This window comes from Neovison vison, chromosome 2, assembly GCF_020171115.1.
Source record: "Neovison vison isolate M4711 chromosome 2, ASM_NN_V1, whole genome shotgun sequence".
NCBI classification, from domain to species: domain Eukaryota; kingdom Metazoa; phylum Chordata; class Mammalia; order Carnivora; family Mustelidae; genus Neogale; species Neogale vison.
Window position 1 is genome coordinate 234,864,212 of NC_058092.1, and position 23,148 is coordinate 234,887,359.

General features: G+C 51.3%; 1 protein-coding gene across 2 annotated transcripts in view; it reads right to left on the reverse strand.

Annotated features, from left to right (window-relative positions):
* C2H10orf90 (chromosome 2 C10orf90 homolog) overlaps positions 1 to 23,148 on the reverse strand; it is a 204,937-nt gene that overhangs the window by 163,478 nt on the left and 18,311 nt on the right. For both annotated transcript variants that reach the window (XM_044240730.1, XM_044240728.1), the window contains exon 2: positions 21,891 to 21,963. In XM_044240730.1, coding sequence (XP_044096665.1) covers positions 21,891 to 21,963 — 73 coding nt within the window. The remainder of the gene's footprint in view (positions 1 to 21,890; positions 21,964 to 23,148) is intronic.

Here is a 23,148-nt window from a genome sequence, read left to right on the forward strand (position 1 = left end):
GGAACTGCCTCCGGCTAACCTTAATCAATCCCACTGGGGGAGCTCACAGAATTGCTGAGAAGACTGAGAACCGGGGCAGGAACAAAGAGGGCTCCTGGGAACTAAACGGCAGAGAGTCAAGATTGGTCTTATAGCCACACATGCATTTAAGGTAAGAACTTTGAGTCACATCACCTGTGATGGTTCCTTTTCTCCCTATGGTTCTCATTCCAGGGCCAACGTTTTAGGAAAGAGCTTCTGGTGGCTCACATTTAGGATTTATGCTGAAAGTCTGGAGCAGGAAGAGGAAGAGCCTGACAGGAAACCTGCCTAGGGATCACTTAACTTTCCACAGTGGGGAACAGGCATCCATATTTATTTCCAACAAGGCTGAGTGCAGTAGGAATAAATATCCCTGGAAAGAGCTTTGCATGCTGGTAGGAGACAGAAAAAGACCTTGGGCAGCCAAAGATGGGCAAGTACCCACTCTACCTTTGCCCTCAAGGAGCTGGCAGTGTTTTCTCTTCAATCACAGCTGACAGATGCATCAATTTCAAGGGCCCAATGGCCATGCTGACACAGAGAGAGGCAGAGGTTCTGAGGAGGGTGCCCGATGGGACCCTAGAATCCCCAGACACTCTTCCTTATGGGGAGTAAAGAGATTACATTTAAGCAGACACTGGCCTACCCCTTCCCATGGGGCCTCAGGGCCTAGCCTTCTAGAACAGGAATTCAGGAAATGTCTAGGGAGCCAGAGCAGCACTTCCTCATCCACCTTCCCTTTGACACTTGTCCCACAAGGTGCCCATCATGCAAAGGTCAAGCAGGCTTCCAGAACCCACACCAACATGCCCTTGACACACTAAATAAAACACCTCACCCTGGTAACTCCGTTTCCCAAGAGGACTTGACCAAGTGATGTTTTTATAAAATACAGTAAGTATTTGACATCCCACGTCAATGGTAAACACTGGAGTATCATTTGGGAAACCTGACCCAGAACCCAGTGGTCTGTTGGGCTGTGTCTCCTCTATCACCCATCCCACATGTGACTGCCTCCAAGTATTCTGAGGAAGATGAGATATTCAGAGGGCAAGAGTGTGGGGGAAGCAGTACTAGGCCAACACAGTATAGGTCCTTTTTCAATAGTCTGACCTTATTTGGGCAACTCCTTAATTTCCCTGAAGATGTCAAGGACTCAAAATGAGGTAGAGAGTGGGCAATGCAGACTTTAACTTGAGGACTGAAATTCAGCTGCTTAATTTCTTTACATTGTTCACCAGAATTTTTACTGCAATGTTGAGTTCCTACAGTGGGTGATTTTGAGATTAGAACCTTTCCACAGAATGCTGGGTTACTTCTCAAAGCATGGAAAGGCCTCAGACTTCCTTCTCTTCCCAGTGTACAATGCACTGTCTTCTGTTGCAAAGACAGATTATCATGGAAAGCGGACCTCAACCTCATCCTCCCTGTCCGTTCTGCCTTCCAACCCTCCCAGCCCAGGAAAATCCTTCTGAGACCATGTGCCTCCCAGAACCCACGTGGTCCTGGTGAGGAAGGAGGGAAAGAGGTCACCTGGCTGGCTGAGTCACTGAGAACAGCAGCTTCAGGTAAGCTCAGGGGTGTGGATTCCTGGTGTCCGGTCAGGCACTGATGGAGCGTCCCATCTTGTCATGTGAAAGGCTCATTCCTGTGCTAATAAAATCTTCTCCTGGCTTTAGATAAGTTCTTCCAACTTAAGAAAGTATTACTGCATCTTTGATATCACAATTAAAATGGATCAGGAGGGAGAAATAATGATTGATCCTTGAACTATTGTGCTGATCTGTTAAAACTGCTGAGATATGCCTTGAGCAGAAACACTGAATCACAGGGGTCGATAACTGAGCCGCATCAGTGGGGCGGCTGCGGCTTCCCAGGTGGGCTGGTGCTCGCAATGAAAGAGACAGGGTCGGCTTTAAAACCGCTTCACCAGGAGTACATAACCTTGATTTCTAAGTGAAAGGGTAACTGTCCTTGGGGCTGTCAACACTGCCAAGCTTTCCCCTGGCTCTCTGCAAGGACACCCCCACCCAGCGGCCATCTCAGCGGCCATGACGAAGGCCATCTTGCTAAACAGGAATAAAACTCACTGAAACCAGGTCGGCCATAGAAGAGCAGTGACTTAAAAATAATAATAATAATAATAATGGAGATAAACTAGTTACTTTAAGTTCTGAGGAATAGTTCCAGTTTACTGCCCCACGTGGATGATTAGAAAAACCTCACCATGGCCCGTGTTCGTGGAATGGCCACAGAAGGGCCTCGGATTCGCCGGGAGTTCTGCCTAAATCAAAGCCATGAGGCAGTCTAGCCCTTTCTCATCTCTGTGTGGTTCATGCCTCCAGTTCTGAAGCCAGACGAAAGCTCCAGGATTCTGGCTGCTCCAAGTTAAACAACGGAAGGCGAGGCGTGGGGCAGAGGGAGACCCACGACTGGAGAAAAGTCACTGCGAGTTTACCTCTGTGCCTGACAGTTGCAGGTAAGACGGGAGATGTCTAAGGGGCCAAGGTCACGCACTTTCGTTCCTCTTGGCACCCCCAGCAAAGAGGAAACTCCGATTCCAGCTCCTCGGCAGAGCCTGGTTTCATGTCAACAAGAATATATCGGCTCATGAATATTTCTGAGCATGCCGGGCCACTTTTCTCTGAAGAGGGGGCCTGCCTGTTCTTGGCAAAACTAGCAGTTGTCTCTCAGGAAAATGCAGGGAATTTTACCCAGTCTGTAAAGCCTAGGTGGGCTCTTGTCACGAAGACAGGCTCCTCAGCCTGATGCACGAGAACTCCTTCTGGGGCACTTATGAAGCCTGGGTCCCAGCCTAACTTGGTCGGGTCATTCATCAAGTCTTTGCTTGGGTTTTTCATTGGTCAAATAAGGCAAGGAGGTCCCTAAAAGATCTCTTTGGCTTTCACATTCTTGGGGTCTCCAAATGCCCAAGGTCTGCATCTTACTTGTTTATGTATTTTCAGGCCTTTCTCAAAGTAGGTGCCTAGTCAATGCTGGGGGGTGGGTGTGGATGGGGGCAGGATGGAAGATTAAACGTTTGGATGGAGAGAAAGAAGGAGAGAAGGAAGAAGGGAAGATAGGAAGGAAGGGAGGGAAGAAGGAAGGGAAGGAGGAAAGGAGGGGAGGGGGGTGGGGGGAAAGGGAGGGAAGGAGGGAGTGTTGGGGGAAAGGAAAGGATCGTGTTGGGTGATTGGAGGCTTTGTCACTCGTTCAGTTGTTCCTTATTTGTGGAGAATTCTAGCACTCAAAATGCACGCTTGGCTTGAGTTTCGACCATCACTGGGAACACTGAGCCAAGGCGAGGGGTGCTGATCTTGCTAGAGGTCAGCCTTCAAGATGAGTTTCATCGGCCCCTGCCTCTCAGCACCGAGAACCGCTCAATAATAAGTAAATCGGGACTGATCTGCCGAGTGGACAGTTCTGAATATTGGCAGTCACCCCTCCTACGCGGGGAGTCTCCTTGGCCGTGTACCATCACCTTCCCTGTCCTTCATCTGGTCCCCGCAGCTTCTCTGAGACCAGGCTTGCCTACCCACCGCTCACTCTCGGGTATCCTCACCGGAGTGCGACTGGCGATCCCAGTTCAGTAGGGAGGGCTGGGCTGTGACTAGATCTTTCCTTACAAACACCGAGCTCCTTCCACGGGCCACCCTTGCCCCCAGAAGTAGCAGCGCCTGTCACTTACATTTGTCCTACCACTTGCCACACCCTGGCCCCCGGAGAGACCTGTGAGTGGCCCTTGTGGAAGAAACTGTGGTCTAAGCAGGGTTCTCCGCGACGCTCCTGATACAGAAATTAAGATTCCACACACAGGCCAGCGTTCCATAGCGTTACACCCTCATTGAGATTAGAAGGCAGAGGCAGCCTTCGGGGATGGCATTTAGGGCCCCAACTGCTCATGAATGATGAAGGCTGATTTCTGCAGCATTAATTCACCATCATTGACCTCTTCTTGCATTAATTGTGAAGGGTGAAAACTTTTATAATGACAGCTTCTTAAATGCTAATTTCATCTTTTCGGTGCAGGAACGAGAAGCCCAGCTTATCCCAGCTAATAGGACGACAGAAGCAGACGCCCTCCAGCAAAGATGTCTGATGGACACATTCTAATGAAGGGGAAACATCTGGCCAGAGACCATGTTCGGCATCCTCAAACAAGACCCCTGCTTTGCACACAACATATCTCAGTTATCAAGGCAAGTCTGCACAGAGACAAATGGTAGGTGTTAACAGCAAAAGCAGGAGAGACAGCTTCCAGCTGCCCGACAGATGCAGACATCTGACGGGATCCTTCTTTATGCAACGGCTTGAAAGGGGGAAAGTTTTCAAAGTAATTTTACATTCCACGTACTTAAAATTTTCGTTAAACTTATCAGAAAACCCAATGTTCACAAGGAATAAGAAGCCATTTGTAGAAAAATGGGCTTATAAATAACAGGGCTCGGCTTGCTTGGTATTCCATGTGGCTAGGACACACTTTCCCGTCAGTAAATGCACATACTTTGTATTCAGCAAAGATAGGAGCCACCCACCCTGCGGAGCTCTGTCCTGGGGTGGGGCCAGGCAGTGCGGGCTTTGAGGAGCACCAGCTGCAAGGAGGGGTGAGCAGGCGGGAGGAGTCTCAGACCCCAGACAAGGTCCAGGAACCTCTCTGCTAGGGAGCCTTCCTTTTGCATTCACCAAGCTCTTTTAACTTGCAAATATTTCTCAGAGTCCTATCTTACACTCCCTACATACAATTGTGCCTCTTTCCTCTACAAATGCAGATAGTAAAAGGAGCAATCACTCATGCGTGTACTTTTTACTAGGTATGGAGGGTGTCAACATGACCTTGTTTAATGCCCTCAATGGTCCTGCTATGCAGGGACTAACACTGCCCCCATTTTCATAACAAGAACACTGGCCAAAGAGCCCCAAATTCCCCAGGCCCCCTGCATATAACCTGTTCACTACTCTGCCTTTATGTCAAAGACCTTAATTCAACAAAATCTGACTGGATGCCCACGGAGTGCGGAGTCTAAGACGCTGGGATGCAAAGGTCCCAGCGTGGCCCCAGTGTGGTCGCCCTGGGCGAGGGCTGATGGTGTTGGGGTGGGGAAGCCAGGGAGGAGGGAGAAGTGACTGTCTCAGACGAGGTGGCCTGGCAGGCTTCTGAGAAGGAGCAGAGGGATCCTGGGGTTGGGATGCTGAGTGGGCAGGAGGAAGGCACACAGGCCGAGGACAAAGAAGAGAAGGGAGGGCAAAGCCTTTGCTTACTTCTATCTGACAGGTGCCACGCTTGTCTAGTCTGAGGCTCAGATACCCCATGAGCGGCCTCACCAGCCCTGCGGCCCCAGCGAGCACGCGATGACGGCCAGCTTGCACGCAGCCGGCCTGGGCTCAACCCTGACATGAAGCAGTCCCAAATCACGGCGGGCTGCTAACCGCCCAGGGCCCGCTTCCCCAGTCTGGACTTGGGGTGACCATCAGTACCGCCAAGGAGGAACGAGAGGATTAAAGGGGGCGCTGGTGAGGCAGCATCCTCCATTCCTCCCTTCTCTTGCCACCCACCCCCAACCCTTAGGCACCACCTGGAGACTCCATTGTTCCAACCCCTGCGTGGCCACGTCCAGCGCCCTCAGGCCACCACTCCCATCACACGCTCCCTTCTCCGGACAGCTGCTGTGGGCCTTGAACTTGTCTTCCTGCACTCAAGGCTGCCCCCACCCCTGCCATCAAGGAGTGGAAGAAGCCTCAGGCTCCTCACCCCTGCGGACACTCATCCATGCCTCCCACAGGGGCCCTGGCATTTTTGTACTTGAGACTCTTGCACTGTATGTCCCACACAAGTTCACCCTCCCTGTGGCCCCGTGACACCTGAATCTGCCCTCACACATGCAGGTGGCCTTCTCACAAAGCCAAATGACTCAGGATGCGTAAGGTTCAACCCTTCAGTCGGGTCCGTGGTACACAAAAACCCACCGGGCTGGCCAGCCGTCCAGATTCTGCCTGATCACCGCTCCAACCTTGTCTCCTACCCCCTACTTCTTCGCTATGATCAAACCACACCAGCTTTCCTTTTCCCATCCTGAACATGTCAGGCTCCTCCCTCCCTTAGGAACTTTGCACATCATGCTTCCTCGACCCTAGAACAGTCTCCACCCCAGCTCCCCATATGGCAGACTCCTTTCTACCCTTCCGGACCTGAAGCAGTCACCCATCAGTGTTTCTCTCTCCTCTCTTTGTTATAATTATTTTCTTTTATTTTTTCAGTCTTCCAAGATTCATTGTTTATGCATCAAGCAATAATTTTGCTTATTTGTCTACTTGATTTTTGTCCATCCTTAACCTCTAGAATATAAATTTTAGGAGGGCAAGTTTGCTTGGTGTCATGTTCAACATTGCACACCCCGTGCCCAGCACAGTTCCTGGCACATGACGAGTGCTCAGTAAAAGGGGACTGCCATCCCGATTTATCCAATCTCTATCTTCCAGGCCTTTGAGATCTCTGAACTTCCTGGATGGCAGGATTTTGAACAGTGAATGACAAGTGGAGGACAGGTAGCACAAATACCAAGACCAAGGTGCAGATGTAGAAACAGAAGCACGAAGACTACAAAACCGTCAAGAAGGAGTCACGAAGTAGCGCTTCCGCCGCAGGCCAAGGACTAAGCCACTGCTTAGTGGCAAGAACAGATGAGGCAGATGTCCATGAGGGACCAGACACTGTCCTTGTTTATGTGGCTACAGGGGCCCCAACAGACCTGGAATTGCCAACATTCTAGGGAGCAGAATCCCAAGGCATATAAACAGGCAAAGTTCACATGGAAGAGATGGGATTGGAAACCTTCAAGGGTGACCTTCAAAAGATACCAAGTCGGGACGCCTGGGTGGCGCAGTTGGTTAAACGACTGCCTCCGGCTCAGGGCGTGATCCTGGAGTCCCGGGATCGAGTCCCACATCAGGCTCCCAGCTCCATGGGGAGTCTGCTTCGCTCTCTGACCTTCTCCTCGCTCATTCTCTCTCTCACTGTCTCTCTCTCTCAAATAAATAAAATAAAATCTTTAAAAAAAAAAAAAAAAAAGATACCAAGTCTCCTGGACTCCAAAACTAGCGGTCCTATAGGTAATCAATGACTAATCAGACTCAGACCCAGATCTGGCCAACTGACCAGGAGATATTATCTTCCCAAGACTCTACGTGTTGTCATGCATCCATTGAACAGCTACTGATTGGGTTCCAGACCCTGTGCCAGGCATTAGGCTGCAATGACACACATGACGTGTGTGGTCCCTAGACACGTGTGACCCCAGACCTTTGGGCAGCCAGCATTCATTGTGCATTCACCAAGGGCCAGGCACAGGTGCACTTAGCATGAATGTGCCCCACTGCATTAACTCCCATCACAAAACTCAGAGTAGAACCCCATCTTAGGGAAGAACAGTTCAGCAACCTCATATGTAACTAGACTTCTTTGAATCGCAATAATCTTATCTACTGAATGGGCAGAAAAGTACCTTCGCCACGGAGTGAAAAAAAATAAAAAGAAGAGCACAAACCCTGTCCATGCCCATTGCTAGATGCATCGTTGGTGGATGGATGCTGGACTGCTTGATTGTTGGTTGCTGGAAGCATCATTGCTAGACGGATGCTAGAGTGCTAGATTGCTAGATGCATCGTTGGTGGATGGATGCTGGACTGCGAGACTGTCGCATGCATCGTGGGTAGGTGGCTGCCGGACTGCTGGACTGTGAGGTGCACCATTGGTAGATGGATGGCGTTAAGGGTTCCAAGTCCCTGCGTGCCCCATAGCCCTCCCTTTTCAGAGGTGAGGTTCTCACCTCTAGATTCTGAGTTCCATCATTTGACTTGCTTTGGCCTGAAGACATTCTTCTGCACTTGGGTTTCTGTCTTGTCCGCGGCCTTCACCTTGGGAGCTTTCCCAAGCAGCCTGCTTGAGCCACCCTCCCTGTGGACAGCCTGCTGACCCCCACTACATAAGCAGGCCCAGACAAGACCAAAGCCAAAGACGAGAACCAGGAGCCAGAATTGTCAACCTGTGCTTTAAGAGCCAAAGAAATGTTTATGCTTCTATGAGCCAATGAGTCTTGGAGATGGTATGTTTTTGGCATGACTATGGTCACGGGCATGTGAAGCCTATTGCTGGTGTTTATACCTTCTCTCCCTCTAGGTTCTCTGACAAACTGGCCTTTCTGGAACTCCATGGAGCCTGGTCTGACACCAGGACCTGCAACCAACACCCAGATGTGGCCCTCACCACTGTCAACCACATGATAAAACCTTTCTGGGAAGGTACAACATCACAGCTCTGCAGGCATTTTCCATCATCTTCCAATAATTGCCCAGAGACCCATGAGACCCATGAGGTCCCACACGGAATTTTGCTGTTGGACAGGATATGTTACAGAGGAGAAGATGGAGGACGTTCCACAAATTGCCAGGGGACTCCCTGGGGAATGTACAGTAGTGTCTGCCTGAGATATAGCAGCACCCAGGGCAGGGAAGTCTGCAGACACCTGCTGAAGGGTTCAGAAGCACAGGCCAGGGGTGTAGCCTGACCCATCTTTGAGGTGGCCTTCCCAGATGGCCTAGGACAGGGACAAAATTGGTCACTGCAGGGCTCCTGGCCAAGGAAGGTATAGGGCACAAGGCTCTGGGATAAGCTAGGAGAAGAGCACCCCCTGCCTGGGATAAAGCTGTGGGGATAAAGGAGAAGGAAGCCAAGGGGACAGACTGAGCATGGCAACCAACTGTGGGGTCACTTACGAATAGAGATGTCCAGCTGTGGCAGACCTGGAGTGAGCCCACAGGTCATCCAGCAGGTTGTCCTTCTATCCTTGTGTTTTACCTCACCCTTCCCCCGCTCTTGTGGCCCCCAGCCTCACCTTCTCTCTCCTCCTCCAACACGCAGCTCAAATAGAATGCTCCAGAAAGAATATAAGAGCATAACCTGTAAGTACCAGTATATTTTTGGCAGTGGTAGGCATTGAGAGCCTGCAATGCTCATTTAAATATCAACAACGAACATTAGTCACTCAGCATCAGGGAAATGCAAATCAAAACTACAGTGAGAGATCTAAACTCATCCCCGTGTCTCTCTGATATGAGGATTTTGAGAGGCAGGACACGGGGATCTTGGGGGCAGGGAGGGGAAAAAATTAAACAATATGAGACCGGGGAGGGAGACTAACCATAACAGGCTCTTAATCTCAGAAAACAAACTGAGGGTTGCTGGGGGGAGGGAGTAGGAGGGACCGGGTGGCTGGGTCATGGACATTGGGAGGGTATGTGCTGTGGGGAGCGCTGTGAATCGTGTAAGACTGATGGTTCACAGACCTGTTCCCCTGAACCAAATAATACATTATATGTTAATTTAAAAAAATAAAAGCTAGGGGAAAAAAAGTAACAAATGCTGGCAAGGATGTGGAGAAATTGGAAACCTTGTCTCCCATTATTGGGAATGCAAAATTGTGCAGCCACCACAGAAAATGGTATGGGTTTTTTCCCCAAATGTTAAAAATCAGAACCACCTGGGATCCAGCAATCCCACTTCTGGGTATTTATCTGAGGAACTGAAATCAGGATTTTGAAGTTATACTCACAGCCCCATGGTCCCTGCAGCACCATTCACAGAAGTTGAGATGTGGAAACAACCCCAACAACCCATCCATCAGCGGATGAACGGATAAAGACAATGTGGGAAATGTGCACGATGAGATACTCCTCAGCTCTCAGCAGGAAGGAAATCCTACCACATGCAACAACGCGCACGGACCTGGAAGACAGCAGGCGCGTGAAGCGAGCCAGTCCCCAAAAGACAAACCCTGCACGATTGCACGTCCGGAACATGGGTGAGGTAGTCGGATTCCTAGAATCAGAGCCGGGGGTGGTGACGGCCGGGGGCGACAGGGAGGGGAAGATGGGGAACTACTGATCAACGGACATAAGGTTTTGGTTAAGCAATGTGCGCAAGAGATCGGCTGTACGACACTGTATCTTCTCACCACAGTAAAAGACGCTTTTACCAGATGGTTGGGATTAGTGTTTTCTATCTAAGATGACTGCTCCTTGAAATAACGACGCACAGTAGGTGTTATTCCACTATTACAAACGGTGAAACTGAGTCTCACAGAGCTCTATCAGGTTGTCCAATGTCAAACAGGGAAGAGGGAAGGAGCTGGGATCGCCCAAAGCCCTCTAGTCTCGCCCCCACCCCCATGCTGACTCCAATCTTGTTCCCGAGGGCAGGGACATCATCCTCTGACCCCAACCGTAATTCACCCTCAGACACCCTGCGCTCGGAAACCGCGTACCCAATCCCATCACAGGGCACAGCTTTCTGGAAGGGACGCCCTGACCCCGGCCCTGCCTGTGTCCAGAGCTGTCCAGGAACGAGGCTCGGCCCCCTCGGCAGGCTGACAGTCTCGATGTTTAATCACCGCCTGAGACTGTCTCCTCAGTCCCATAAAAAGAACAAATCCCCCCGGGGCACACGCAAGGCATTAGAGAGGGCCCCGTTCGCAGCTGAGTGAGCGGCTGGAGTCCCGCCAGGGTCGGCATGAAGGAACTGAAAGAAACCATGAGCTGAGGGTCGTTAAAGCAAAGCCATTTAATACCGGAAAGGGAAGGGAATTTTAAAAGCATCGGCCCATTACACTCTCGGCCACATCCCTTCTTCCAGCTGAAACCCAGGGCGCACTCCCACCCCTTCTCCCTTCGCGGGGCCAGGGGCCAGCCCTCCACCTGCAGAACCAGCCGCTGAAGCTCAGAGGCACCCAGAGCCGCGCCCTCGATGAGGCGGGATTTAGGAACCCGACAGCCGATCGATAGAGACACAGGGGAGGGCTGTGGCTGGAAATGGCCTGTCCGCGGTGATAACCTGCTCGTTCCGCGGGGCTCCGGGTTAACGATGGGCAGCCGCCACGTTCAGAGAGGAAGCAATCAACCTGTATCCAAATGCTCTGTGCGCTCCCCACCCCCCGAGTCCTGCGGAGGGCGGTTTTCAAATCCTGCTCCGGGGCGGGCAGCCTGGCGGGACCTGCAGATCCCCTCCTGGGGGACAGGGCCCCCCGCACCCAGGGCGCCTCTGTTCGGTCTGTCTCCCAAACTGGCTTCCCACGAGGTTCCATCTGAAGAAAGAGCTCCATTTAAAAATGGCCTGAGCCGCTTTAAGGAAACTCAGCCCTCTGCAGTCAAGGTAACTTGGGGAGAACAGCAAGTTCTCCTCGGAAGCTCTTAAAATAAGATTCAGGAGCTCTCTCCTCAGCACAGAGGTCAGGCGGCGCTGGCAGATGCCAGCCTAAGGCCGAAATGTTCCAGGAGGTTTCATAAACATAAGGTCTCCTCCTGTGCCCACGGTAGGCACATGACACGAAGCCGAGGCCTTTTCCAGAACAAGGGCCTCTTTGAACGCAGAAGCCAGGTCCTACCTGTCAGATTACTCCAACACAGAAACGCAGTTTTTACCAGGAAACACCACGTCTTTGCACTCCCCTGGAAACTGGAATGGGGTAGTGGCGCGGATTTTCTTTTTCTAGCAGCTGTCACCTCTGACTGCGAGCTCCCTCTCGGCCGGGCACGGGCCGCCCGCCCCCAGCCCAGTACCACCGGCCCTGAGGGCGAGGGGCCGCCTGCACCCGCACCCAGAAAGAGAAAGAGACCGCCGGCAGGAAGCAGGAGAGGAAGAAGCGAGTCGGGAGGCACTCTGTTCAAAAGCAGGTGCTTTGCAAGAACCATCTTGTGGCCAGCACTGGTGTATTTACTCTATGTACCAAGAGGTCAAACGGACAGTGGGGGTAGATGGGGTTGTCCTGTTCGGGAGGCCCTTTCCTCTGCTCAGCCACAGTCCAGCTGCCAGAGAAATTCTCCTCTCATGCTGCAAAGCCGGACACTAACATGACCATTATGTTCAATAACATGAGAAGCTTCAAAAGCACATTTAATTCCACGCGTCACTTTCAATTTGGGCTGCCTTTGTTTATGTACTTATTTCTTTTAAAGAATCTCTTCTTTAGATGGCCAGCTGGGCACGAAGCTACTCAAACCTATAACACGCCAGCTCATGGGGCGCCTGGGTGGCTCAGTGGGTTAAAGCCTCTGCCTTCGGCCCAGGTCATGATCTCAGGGTCCTGGGATCGAGTCCCAACATCGGTCTCTCTGCTCAGCAGGGAGCCTGTTTCCCCTCCCCCTCTGCCTGCCTCTCTGCCTACTTGTGATCTCTGTCAAATAAATAAATAAAATATTGGGGCGCCTGGGTGGCTCAGTGGGTTAAGCGGCTGCCTTCGGCTCAGGTCATGATCTCAGGGTCCTGGGATCGAGTCCCGCATCGGGCTCTCTGCTCAGCAGGGAGCCTGCTTCCCTCTCTCTCTCTCTCTCTGCCTGCCTCTCTGTCTACTTGTAATCTCTCTCTGTCAAATAAATAAATAAAATCTTTAAAAATAAATAAATAAATAAAATATTAAAAAAAAAAAAACCTGTAACACATCAGCTCTTCAGCAGGTCCATTCTCTCCATGCCCTATTCACAGAATTTCACAGAATTTCACTGCAACATGCAGCGCTCAGCGTGGCCGGGCCCACGGAGCTGGGGGTGGGGGTGGCCTTTTATTTGCAACCTTTCCCCAGTGACATCAACCCTTTGGAAGGAGTGTGGGACTTAGACAGTTATTCTGTAAGTGTTCTTTTTCTCTCGGGGGCTCTGGACATACAAGTAACAGTAAAACTGTTAGAAACTGATGAGCTTCTTTAACTTAAGGCAGGTGAACATCCCACCAACAACCGTGCGTCAGCCTCCTGGCCTCAGGGCTCTGCGGCAGGCAGGTGATTCCACCAGGAGAGAGATGGGTGACGTCTGACGAAGGAGACTCAGAAACCCGAGGCTGGAAGGAAGCGTCGCACCAATTCGGAGAGGAGGAAGAAGACAGGGCGGAAAGGGGCGCGTGCACAGTGTCCCAGAGTGTCCTCTTAAAGTCCTTCTAAGTCAGCCCCGGGGATGTGCCTGACCCCCCGTCCCCAGGACGCTCCAGGCTCCACAGGTGATTTAGCTCCTTCTTCCTCCCACCTGGCTCATCCCCCCCAACAGCTGCTTACGGCACACCTAGCTTGGTACAGGGGCTGGCAGGCAAAATCCAAGCTCCCGAGCAGCTCACGGTCTGGATGGGGGAGCAGGTGTTTATCAAGTACAAATAAATACCACGTGATCATCACCCGTGCAGCAAGGAAGAGGAAGGGAGACTCCAAGTGCCTGGGGTAGGACAGGTCTTGAGATCAGGGATTCTTCCCTTGGACGTATAGGTGAGACTCTGTAGCCTAGGTCGCTTAGGGGGAAGGGAAAAGGCAGCAGGGTTGAAGCAAAGAGATCAGCTTGCACAGGGGCCCCACAGAGGAGGCACACATGGAGAACGGGGTGGAAGAGATGGGGAGAGAGGGAAAGAGGGAGCTCAGGGACTGGTGCCCCCAGGGCCTCTCAGACCATAGAGTCATCTTCACGAGCAACTGAAGGACGTGGAAGGACTTGAAAGGAGGGAAAAGCAGGGCCGCCCCAGCTCGTGCTGGCCGTGAGTAGGGACTAGACAGAGAAAGCATGGGCGACTGCAACAGTCCAGACCAACATGGCAGCAGGGATGTGTCTCGGAGATGATTAGGAGATAAATCAGAGAGATGTGGTCATGGATTGGACATGGGGGTGTGGCAGGGGCAGAAAGGACTCTTAGGTCTCCTGCTTGAGCAGCCACATGGATGGTGGTGCCGTTCCCGAGATGGGACAGCCGTCTTAGCTTAGCAAGATATTAGAGCTCCACTGCGTCTCGTGCCCAACCTGAACCCAATCTAGAACCTCGGTTCCTGCCTTGCTGGGGAATGAGTTCCTGGCTTGCCTCCGACTCCTGTACCTGATGCTGGGACTTAGGCACTCTGAGCAGGACCTACCCTGAGTCAGATGCAGCCCGTTTCTCTCTCCACGTGCCCCCGCCCTACATTCCCAGGCACCGTGATGTACTCCTCCGTCTGAGGACACTGTGTCCTCTAGCTGAATGCCCCCACACCGACCTCGTGCCCAGCTAGAGTCCACACCTGGCTCTCACCACGCTCTCAGAAGCTGAGTCCAAGCTCTCTCTCTGCCTCCTTGCCCCAGCAGGTGTGTTAACCCCCCAGCTCCCAGACCATGTCATTCTGCCCAGTCCTCCACATCTTCGCTCTCCCCACGCCAGGCCCTCGTGGTGTAAGGCCTACAATTAAGACCCCATACTGTGTGCTGTTTTGACATCCGGTGAAACTAAGAAGGCTTCGTCTGGCCAAATGGCAAATTCCCCTTCCAGCCTTGCTCCCACAGACAAGAGCCTGGCCAAACAACCCTCCTGATCACAGGGAGTAGGAACAGCTCCTGCTTGTCCCTGAGCTGTAGCTTCGTTTCCCTTCCGACTCATGGAATTACTCAAACAATCCTATTACAGCCTCCCACAGGAGGCAGGGGTCACCCCCCCACCCAACAGTACAAAGCCTGCACTCGTTCACTTTGTCCTGCAGTGCAAGCCTCATGTGGCCCTGCAGGTGACAGGTGGCTGGTGGCAAGTTGGTCCCCAGAGCTATGAGCTGTATGTGACCCATGAACTGCCACTGAGTCACCTGCCAGGGGTCAGGCGTTGTGCCAGGCCACGGCCAACACGCGGGGGCCGGAACCCCTCCCTGACCCACAGGACAAAGTCCAGGCAATTAAAACAGCCCTTATCGAAGAGCTCCGTGCTGAGCGACCCCTAGACGTGAAGGAATGACAACCCCGTTCATTTCTTAAAAACACAGCAAACTCCCAAAGACCCACAGTGGCGGTTCACATGAGATGCCGGTGACAGCTTCCTGGGCTCCACACCCACAGACTCCGCCGCCTCAGGCCTGGGGGGAGCCGAGATACCTGTTTCTGGCTCAGGCCCCACGGAGCCCTCGGATGCCCTCTTCCACTGGGGCACCGTTGCTAGAGCAGAGCATGTTCCCCGCACCGCAATTTCCGTAAAATCTTGTCTCCGCGCTGGAGAGTGTGGGGCTGCTGCTTAGCCACGGGACTCTGGCTTCTGGATGCCCTTTCACCAACAGGTGCTCCTTTCCAGCAGAAGCATGACGCTGGATGCCTGTCTCTCAGACCCAGTCCCTTTGTTCAGGTGAGAACACTGATACCCACAGAGGCCGGCCCTGATAGCCACGGCAAGGCAGAAGGCCTCACGTGCTTCAGGGAAGGTGAATGGACATGATGAGTGGTCCTCCTCGTCCTCCTGAGAATAGGACACAGCAGCCCTCACGGACCCCTACCGGTACCCCCGTCTCCCCCAGCAGCTGATTCCCACACTTCTAGATGGGCCCCTCTTGCTTCTCGGTACCCAAGAGGCAATGACTAAGCTTCTAGGCCTTGGAGAGGAGACCGTTAACTCCGGCCAGGTGCACGTCTTTCTGACACAGAGCTACACAGACTGGCAAATCTTCAGCTGAGCTCTTTGCTTAGCCCATTATTTTACCAATTATTTTTTTTTAAAGATTTGTTTTTATTTGACAGACAGAGATCACAAGTAAACAGAGAGGCAGGCAGAGAGAGAAAGAGAGGCAAGCAGGATCCCCGCAGAGCAGAGAGCCCGATGCGGGACTCGATCCCAGGACCCTGAGATCATGACCTGAGCCAAAGGCAGCGGCTTAACCCACTGAGCCACCCAGGCGCCCCCAATTATTTTTAAATTAGCTTACGACCAGGTGATGGGTAAAGATGGGGCCAGAGGCAGAAATTCATGTCAGGAGGAGAAGTTGCTTCTGGCACTATGTATAGGTGATCACAACAAAACGGAGGGCCAAGACCCAGCAGCCACAGGCAGAATTCAGGAAGGGGCTGGAGCATAATGGTTCTCCATCAGGAGCAAGAAGGGAACTGTCACACACCCCTGTGACAAAGCCACTTGGTCTCTATCTGCCCCAATGATGTTCTACGCAAGTCGGCACAGCAGACCCCAATGTGTCCCTTTCCTCTCTCGCAGAAAAACAGGAATAAATATCCTTTCTTCTTGGGTGGTCAGAGAAGCGATGCTGCCTTTTCCCACCTGGGCCCTGGACAGAGTGGGCACCAAGCAGCCCAGGTAGGAGCCACCTGGGTGGAGGCAGGCTTCCATCCCCCTCCACAAAGGAAGCTGAGTAGCAGAACAGGAAAAGCACTTGAAAGAGTCTTAGAAAAACCCAAAGGCAGTTGCTTCCCTTCACAGGCTCTCAACTGCTGTCACAAGATCCAATTCCCAGGCTGCTTTGCACGCTCTCCTGGGAAACTCAAGGAAGGTCCCTGGAGATAGAACTGGCTCTACGTGGGTCCTTCAGACAAATAATCCTGCACAAGCCAGTGAAGAACTTGCGTGTGCTGGTCCCTGACCTTGGAAACATAGAGTGAAACAAGGTCCCTGCCCTCCAAACCAACAGTCTTGATGAGACAAGTCTACAAGAGAAACAAGGCAATGCAGGAAGGACTCTAATTCTGGAACAAACAAAGCCTTAAGCACCAAGGTTGGGCCAGTTGCATCAGGGAATGCATCTGACAAAAGGAAGGATGTTCACACTCAAAAGATCTAGAAGGTGGTTTCAGAAGAGTCCCCATAGGCAAGGAGAGTGATGGGCAAGTGTAGGGTTGGCTGTGGAGTGGCACCAAATGCTGTGCCCTCTGAGGACTGGTGTGATTTCTAAGCAGAGAAGTTACACTGATTAAAGCTACTCCTACACCCTGTCCCCTAGATGACTTCTCCTCACAGGCAGGGAGGGATCTGCAAGAATGAGGCAGATGGTGATACAACATGATCAAAACGGCTCCTGCATTAAAAAAAAAAAAAAAGTTTCTGCCTCAACAATTAGAGCCTGAATAAAAACCAGGTTTTTCAGGTAAAACATAAATATGGTGTCCCCGCTAGACTTTGTTCAGAGAGAAACTGCAATTACAGATTGCAAAGAGAAACAAAATACAACTCACATCCTCTCAAGGTGGTTTTTAAGGGGTAACAGACCAACCCTTCCTTGAGGGATAGTCAAGAGTATGTGTTGTGTCGGGAGCTGTTTGACCCGATGCAGATGAATGTGAAAAGGTATGTTTATGAAAGGAGCAAATCACTGCTCTTATAAAAGCTGGAGAAGAGAAACAGTGACCCTCGAGTTTTAAGTGAAATATAATGACTTCATCCCACTCATCAATCAAAGACCCACCCTTTAAAAACTGCCAGTTATAAAGGTCGGGCTTAATTGATCAGGAGGAAGAAAATTTTATGCTGTCCCACCTTCCTTCCTAAGCCAAGTGAATTAGTAATTAAAATTTCCCGGTGACCTTCATCAATTACCCTTCCATCCATTTCCCGTAAAGATGCCCCAGCAATGGCTTAACGAAGCACCTGGACCTTCAACCGTTGCTCAGCCCTTAGATTAAGCAGCCCTGTCTGCACACAGGTAGCTCAGTGATGGGGGAACCAGTGAAAGGAATCTTTTTATAACACACAGAATGGAAATTTCAAAGCGACTTCCTACCTTCCTCTGATTTTGAAAACAGATGTGAGTTTGGGCAGACACCGTCACCCCTCCTACATTTTTGTTCTCTTTTGGTGTTTGGATCCTATTAATCACTGCAATCTGAAGTTTCACACAGGCCAACCAGATGCCAAAGGTCTTGCCAATGCGATGATTTTACCATAAAAACTCGGCTCCCTGCCCTTCCCACTCTTGGAATTTCCAATGTCAGAGACCGTGGGTAGTTGCAGTGTGCAGGCGAAGGAAGCAAAAATGAAAATCCGGAGACGATGTTCCTTTCCGATGTCGTGCATGAGCACCTCAGCCCTGTTTGCACCAGATACTCCCTTGACCTAAGCTTCTGCCACAGGGGCGTACCCCCCACACTGCTGAGTGCTAGAGTGGCCGGTAGAGATGGGGCGCCCAGAACCACGGTTATCGGAGAGCAAAATTAGACCTGAGCAAGTAGACAGACTTCTCTAAAGATAAAGTGAGGACAAAACGAAGTGAGGACAAAGTCGGCCGTGCACTGAGTACCTCACCTTATAAAACAAACCCCCGACACCAGTGTGTCCCAGGACAGCGCTGCTCTTCCCTGCCGCCACCCCACACACATGGGCTCCTCAGGTTTTGAAGCTTTGTCCTCTGTCCACCCCACTCACACAATTTCTTTTGTATTAATCCCAGCTGTTCTCAGGGCTTCTCACACCCTGCCTGGAAATAATGGTCGCATCAGGCTCTACAACCCTAGCCCGTCTTCAGATCGCAACACGAAATTGCCGATTGCTTCCTGGCCATCTAAGGCAGGTGGCCTCTCACGAGGAGAGGATGCAAACCCCACAAATTCAGGATCCCCCCACGAGCACCCCACCCCGACTCTATGAACCTCCTGGACCCTGAATTTCCTACCCCACGAATGCCAGCACTCTCTGCCCGGAAACATCTTTCAACCATCCCTTACTGCAAATGTTCTGTCATTTCCCCAGCGCTCCAGCGATCCAACACCCCCGCTCCTGCACTGGACAAAACCCTCATCACCTCCTGCCTGGACCAGCACACCGAGGAGACGTCTGAGAACGTGGGTCAGGTCGTGCATTCCAGGAACTCAGTATTTACTAAGTCCTCTTTGGCTTCTCAGTACAGATTGAAAACAAATAAATAACATTTTATTTTGGCTCAACACAATTCAAAGGCTTTCTAAAAATTCTAGCAGTGGGTGCGGGTCCTGAGCCTCCTTCAGAAAGTAAGCCCCTCTTCCGTGGGGCCGTATGGGGTCAGCCTCCTCTGCAGAGACAGCCCCACTTCTGTATGGGAAAGAGCAGGAGGGCTTCCGACATGAGGAAGAACAAAAGGACCCACTGGCCCTTCCCAGACTTGAGATTCTGGGAGCTGACATCTGCCTGGCCCGTGGGCTCCTTCTGGAAGAACTGCCCTGCTAGCCAGGTACGCAGAGGATCAGATCCTCGGAAGCCACGTTTCTAACATTTGACCTTGGCTCCTGACCTGAGGTGACTGAATCAGGACAGAGCCTGAGAAGGTGATTTGACAGACACAAGCGGCAGGCGCAGGCAGGAGGCATGGAGCCCTATTCCGGTAGCTCCAGGGGAGGGTCCACACATTCTCGCTGCCGGAGCCCAAGGAGTCCCCTGGGTTCTGGGGCTTTCTGCAACCTGATGGAGCACCTTCCACTACGTTCGCTGGTTTCCTAACCGTGGTTTCCCTTGTGTGTGTTTCTAGTCCTTGTGACACCTAATTTGATCTAAAACTCTGCTCTCTCGGGCCCCCGAGGCCACAGAGAAGACCGATCCAGGTTTCACCCTTGTGCCGGGCTCCTCTAGGGATGGTGGGGCAGGGACTCTCATGCCCGAAGCAAACTCCTGCTCTTTCCTGAGCCACCAAACCGGACCACAGAGAGCCCCGAGGGCACAGGTGGCTGCTCGGGCCAGTTTTCAGAAAAGAAATGCGTCCACGCGCCCTCCTCGACCTAACTTGTGCCAGGCTCCTCTGAGCCTCCGGGGGCCTGTCAAGTCCAGTTTTAGCAAAGAATGCTGCTGAGCCCAGACTTAGAGAGAAGCCCGCTGAGCCAGCTTAAAGGACTTTCGCCCACCCCTGACACCAATCGAGCTCTCCCTGGTAATGTAGGCACCGAGTCCCCCACAACGACCGGCGGCAGACCCCGGACTGCCCCGGCTGCCTTCAGAGTTGAGCTCAGTTCTCCACTGGGGTTGATTCTGTCCTGCAGTAGCTCCCAAGTCTGGTCATTGTGAGACCAGTTAACAGGGTCATTTTTCTTTCACAGATGGGAATGGCCTTGCAGCCAGACACACAGAGCCTGGACGGCCCCCCGGAGTGTCGGCCAGCCGGGGAAGCAGGAGCCTGACTCTGACAGACACTCGCCTTGATCCACCCAGAGTCAGGCTTCTCCGAGAACTCGATGTGACGAGGCCTCACCCTTGGGCTCTGGCCTTGGCCTATTTAGTCCACTTTTAGAAAGAATCCTGCTGGTTTCGTTTAGAAAAAAAATCCCCCACCCCTTGATATCTGATCAAGTTCCTCCTCCCGCACCTGTCAAGCCAACGGAGCCCCCCTTACCTCGTAGACTTTTTCCATCCATGGACCCCCATCCTGCTCCTTGGCGGTGAATTCCTACTCTTCCTTATACTCGAAGTGGGGGGGGGGGGACAGACTCTCTTCCCTCCTCGAACACCCCATGTAGTGGTCTCCCTGAATAAAATCTCTCTCTTTCACCCTCTTTAATCAGCGTTACGAGTGATTTTTTTTTTTCCTTTAACAACTGCTTGTCTTCTATACGAGAATGCCCGAGAGTTATCACAACCTTTAAGTATCTTTCTATAATTAAAACTTGGAAAATACAGATTTAAAAAGAAAGAAAGAAAAATAAAGAAAGGGGGCAAGGGAAACGGGGAGAAGAGGGAAGGGAGGAAGGGAGGGAAAAGCCGGAAGATCCGTATCTCCTCCTCGCCCCCTCGCCCGGGCTTGTTGGGCACATGCCCTGCAGCCCGGACGTTAACCTGGGTCCCCTGGGCCAGCACGTGTGAAGTTTCTAAGTCATTAAGCGGCTAAATACCTCGCGAGCGGGACGCCCACTGCAGAAGCGCCCAATTAGGCCCATTTCAAGCTAAGCTCGTCCTAAGGAAAAGCAGACTGACATGTCCACACCTAGGTCACCCGGGACGGACTGTTCTCTCCACGACCTTGAGCGCTCTGAGGAAAATAGGACATCCTTCTCAACATCCCCAACCCCCACTGTGGGGCACGGGTGGGCAGACCCGCTTCACGAGCCTGCCGTCAGGCCACCAGAAACACCTGCCAGGGGACTCATGTTCTCACCACAAGCAATTTCTGGGCTAGGTTTTCAAAGGGTCCAAATGAAATTCTTGACACTATTAAAGAATAAGCTAGAAACCATGCTTTGGGACTCCAGGAAGGATCAACTCCAGGAAAGCTTCTTTCAAATCATATCCTTGTCTTGGGCTGACTGTGTCCATTACGGAGAGTTCTCAGGTTCCTGATACCTTTGATATGGGCGGGCAGTAAGGGGTAACGGAAGAGAGAAGCTATGCATGTGTATAATCACACACACACACACACACACACAAGCATGCACATGTACACATGGATATTTTTCATAGAAACCAAGTCACCTGCCACATTTACAAATTAATAAGATGAAGATGAAAAATAAAATTTGGTCCATGAGAACACGCTTTTAGAACTTAGTTTTTGCTGGAGTCCCTGAATTGAAATACTCTGTTAAGCTCAGTCTTTTTACAGTGTCATCAGAAAATGGGACCTAAACTACCATCTGATTCCTCTTACGGACACGCGAAAAACAAGCTTGTTTCCACACCACTTATATTAACAAACTTAATAAAAGTTATGAACTGTAACCACCTCACTGGTGTGGGAACCGTGTAGGGGCTGTGAACTGAAGCTTCCCGACAAATGATTTATGAAGGCACAGAGACGATGCCTACACTTAAATTGTGGCTGCTCTGTTGCGAGAATATTCCGTATTTGTCCCATTACTCATTCCTGGCGGAACCCTGCACCACGTTGGCCCGAACCCCCACCGTCTGCAGCAATCTTGGGTCCCAAATGCACTACCTGAGGCAACCGATATTTCTTCTGCATTGTTTGCTTTTTCAGAGACGGCCAACCTAAAAGCCTGGGTGTTTAGAAATTCAAATCAGCTTCAAATCTTGTCAGAGCCACTGAGCTATCATCTTAGGGTGGGGAGAGATGAGGCTCCAAAGCACATTTCGTTATTAATAAAAATAAAAGAGAGAGACAGCAAATAAAAGCTTGAATGGGAATGCCACCCGGTCAAGCCCAGCTCGTTACCTGCGTCTGAAAGACCTTCATTTCTTTCCCAAGCAGAATGATCTTTGGGGGACGAGAAGAGCCGACTGTGGATCTGGAAGATAAACAGAATCCTTCCCAGTTTTATATTTTTATTTGCCAGATATAAAATCTTCAATAATGTGCATTATTATTTTTAAAGCATCCAGAAACGTCTCTAGAATCTCTCCCATCTCCTAAGAACGAACTCAGGTTTTAATGAAGACTTATTTCCATTTTCTCCTGTGTTAACTCTGCAAATGAATAAAGGGTAGGTTTCTGACGATTTCAAAATGCACGAGGAGGAGGAGGGGAGGGAGAAAAACCATAATCACCTAATGCGGATTTTGCCGTGGATTTTGCCAGTAGAGCAAAGGACCACATCTAATATTTCTTTTCTCTCCCATCATAATGCTGAATGGGTGTTGAGCTAAAATTGGACATTCAATAAATATTGATGAATTGATTAACCACAAGCAATCAAATTTCAGGAATTAGCCTTCAAGGCCCAATGTAAATAAGATTAATATATACAAAAGTGTTCTGCTCTCTGCAAGTATGATTATGATGTGGACATTCTCTGCCAAAAGGCAAAGATTTGTTTTGTACGTTTATTCTGGAAGCAGCTGGCTGTGGGCGAGAACTTTGGTTTTCGTCTACAGTCGGACTCCACAGCGCCTCGTTCCACCCTGGGTCTGCCCCACCCCCACCAGCCGCGGCTCACCCCAGGACTCTCCCTTAGCGCCAAGGAGTCGCTTTGCCAACCCCTGCGGCAAGCACAGTCTCCCATTCTGAATCTCAGTTAACTTCTCAGTCCCAAGCGGAGTTAAGCTTTCCATTGTACATTTCCCCTGCTGGTCCCTCTCATCTCCAGCATCCGAAGGCAGCCGATCTGGGGACAGAGAAAAGCGGTGGGACCCAGAGCAGGGTGGGGCTCAGATCTGGGGAGTCAGGTACGGTTCTCTGCCACTCCCTGGGCTTCTCTGCTCTGTGGTTGCCTAGGAGCGACATGAACTATGAGTTCTTATAATGGACGTGTCATAGGGAATACCGGAAACCCATGAAAAGTTTCCAGGAAGGAAGTAAAAGTGCAGCAACATTAGAGGCCAGGATGAGAAATGATTTAAATCCCAAATTCAGCAGAAGAAGCATCACCCTGTTGCTTTAAACATGATCAAGCAGGTGGGTCTGGAACCCACCTTGGGAGAAGGGGGAACAGATGTGCCGAAGACCCCTCTGGCTGAGCAAAGATTTTAAGCTT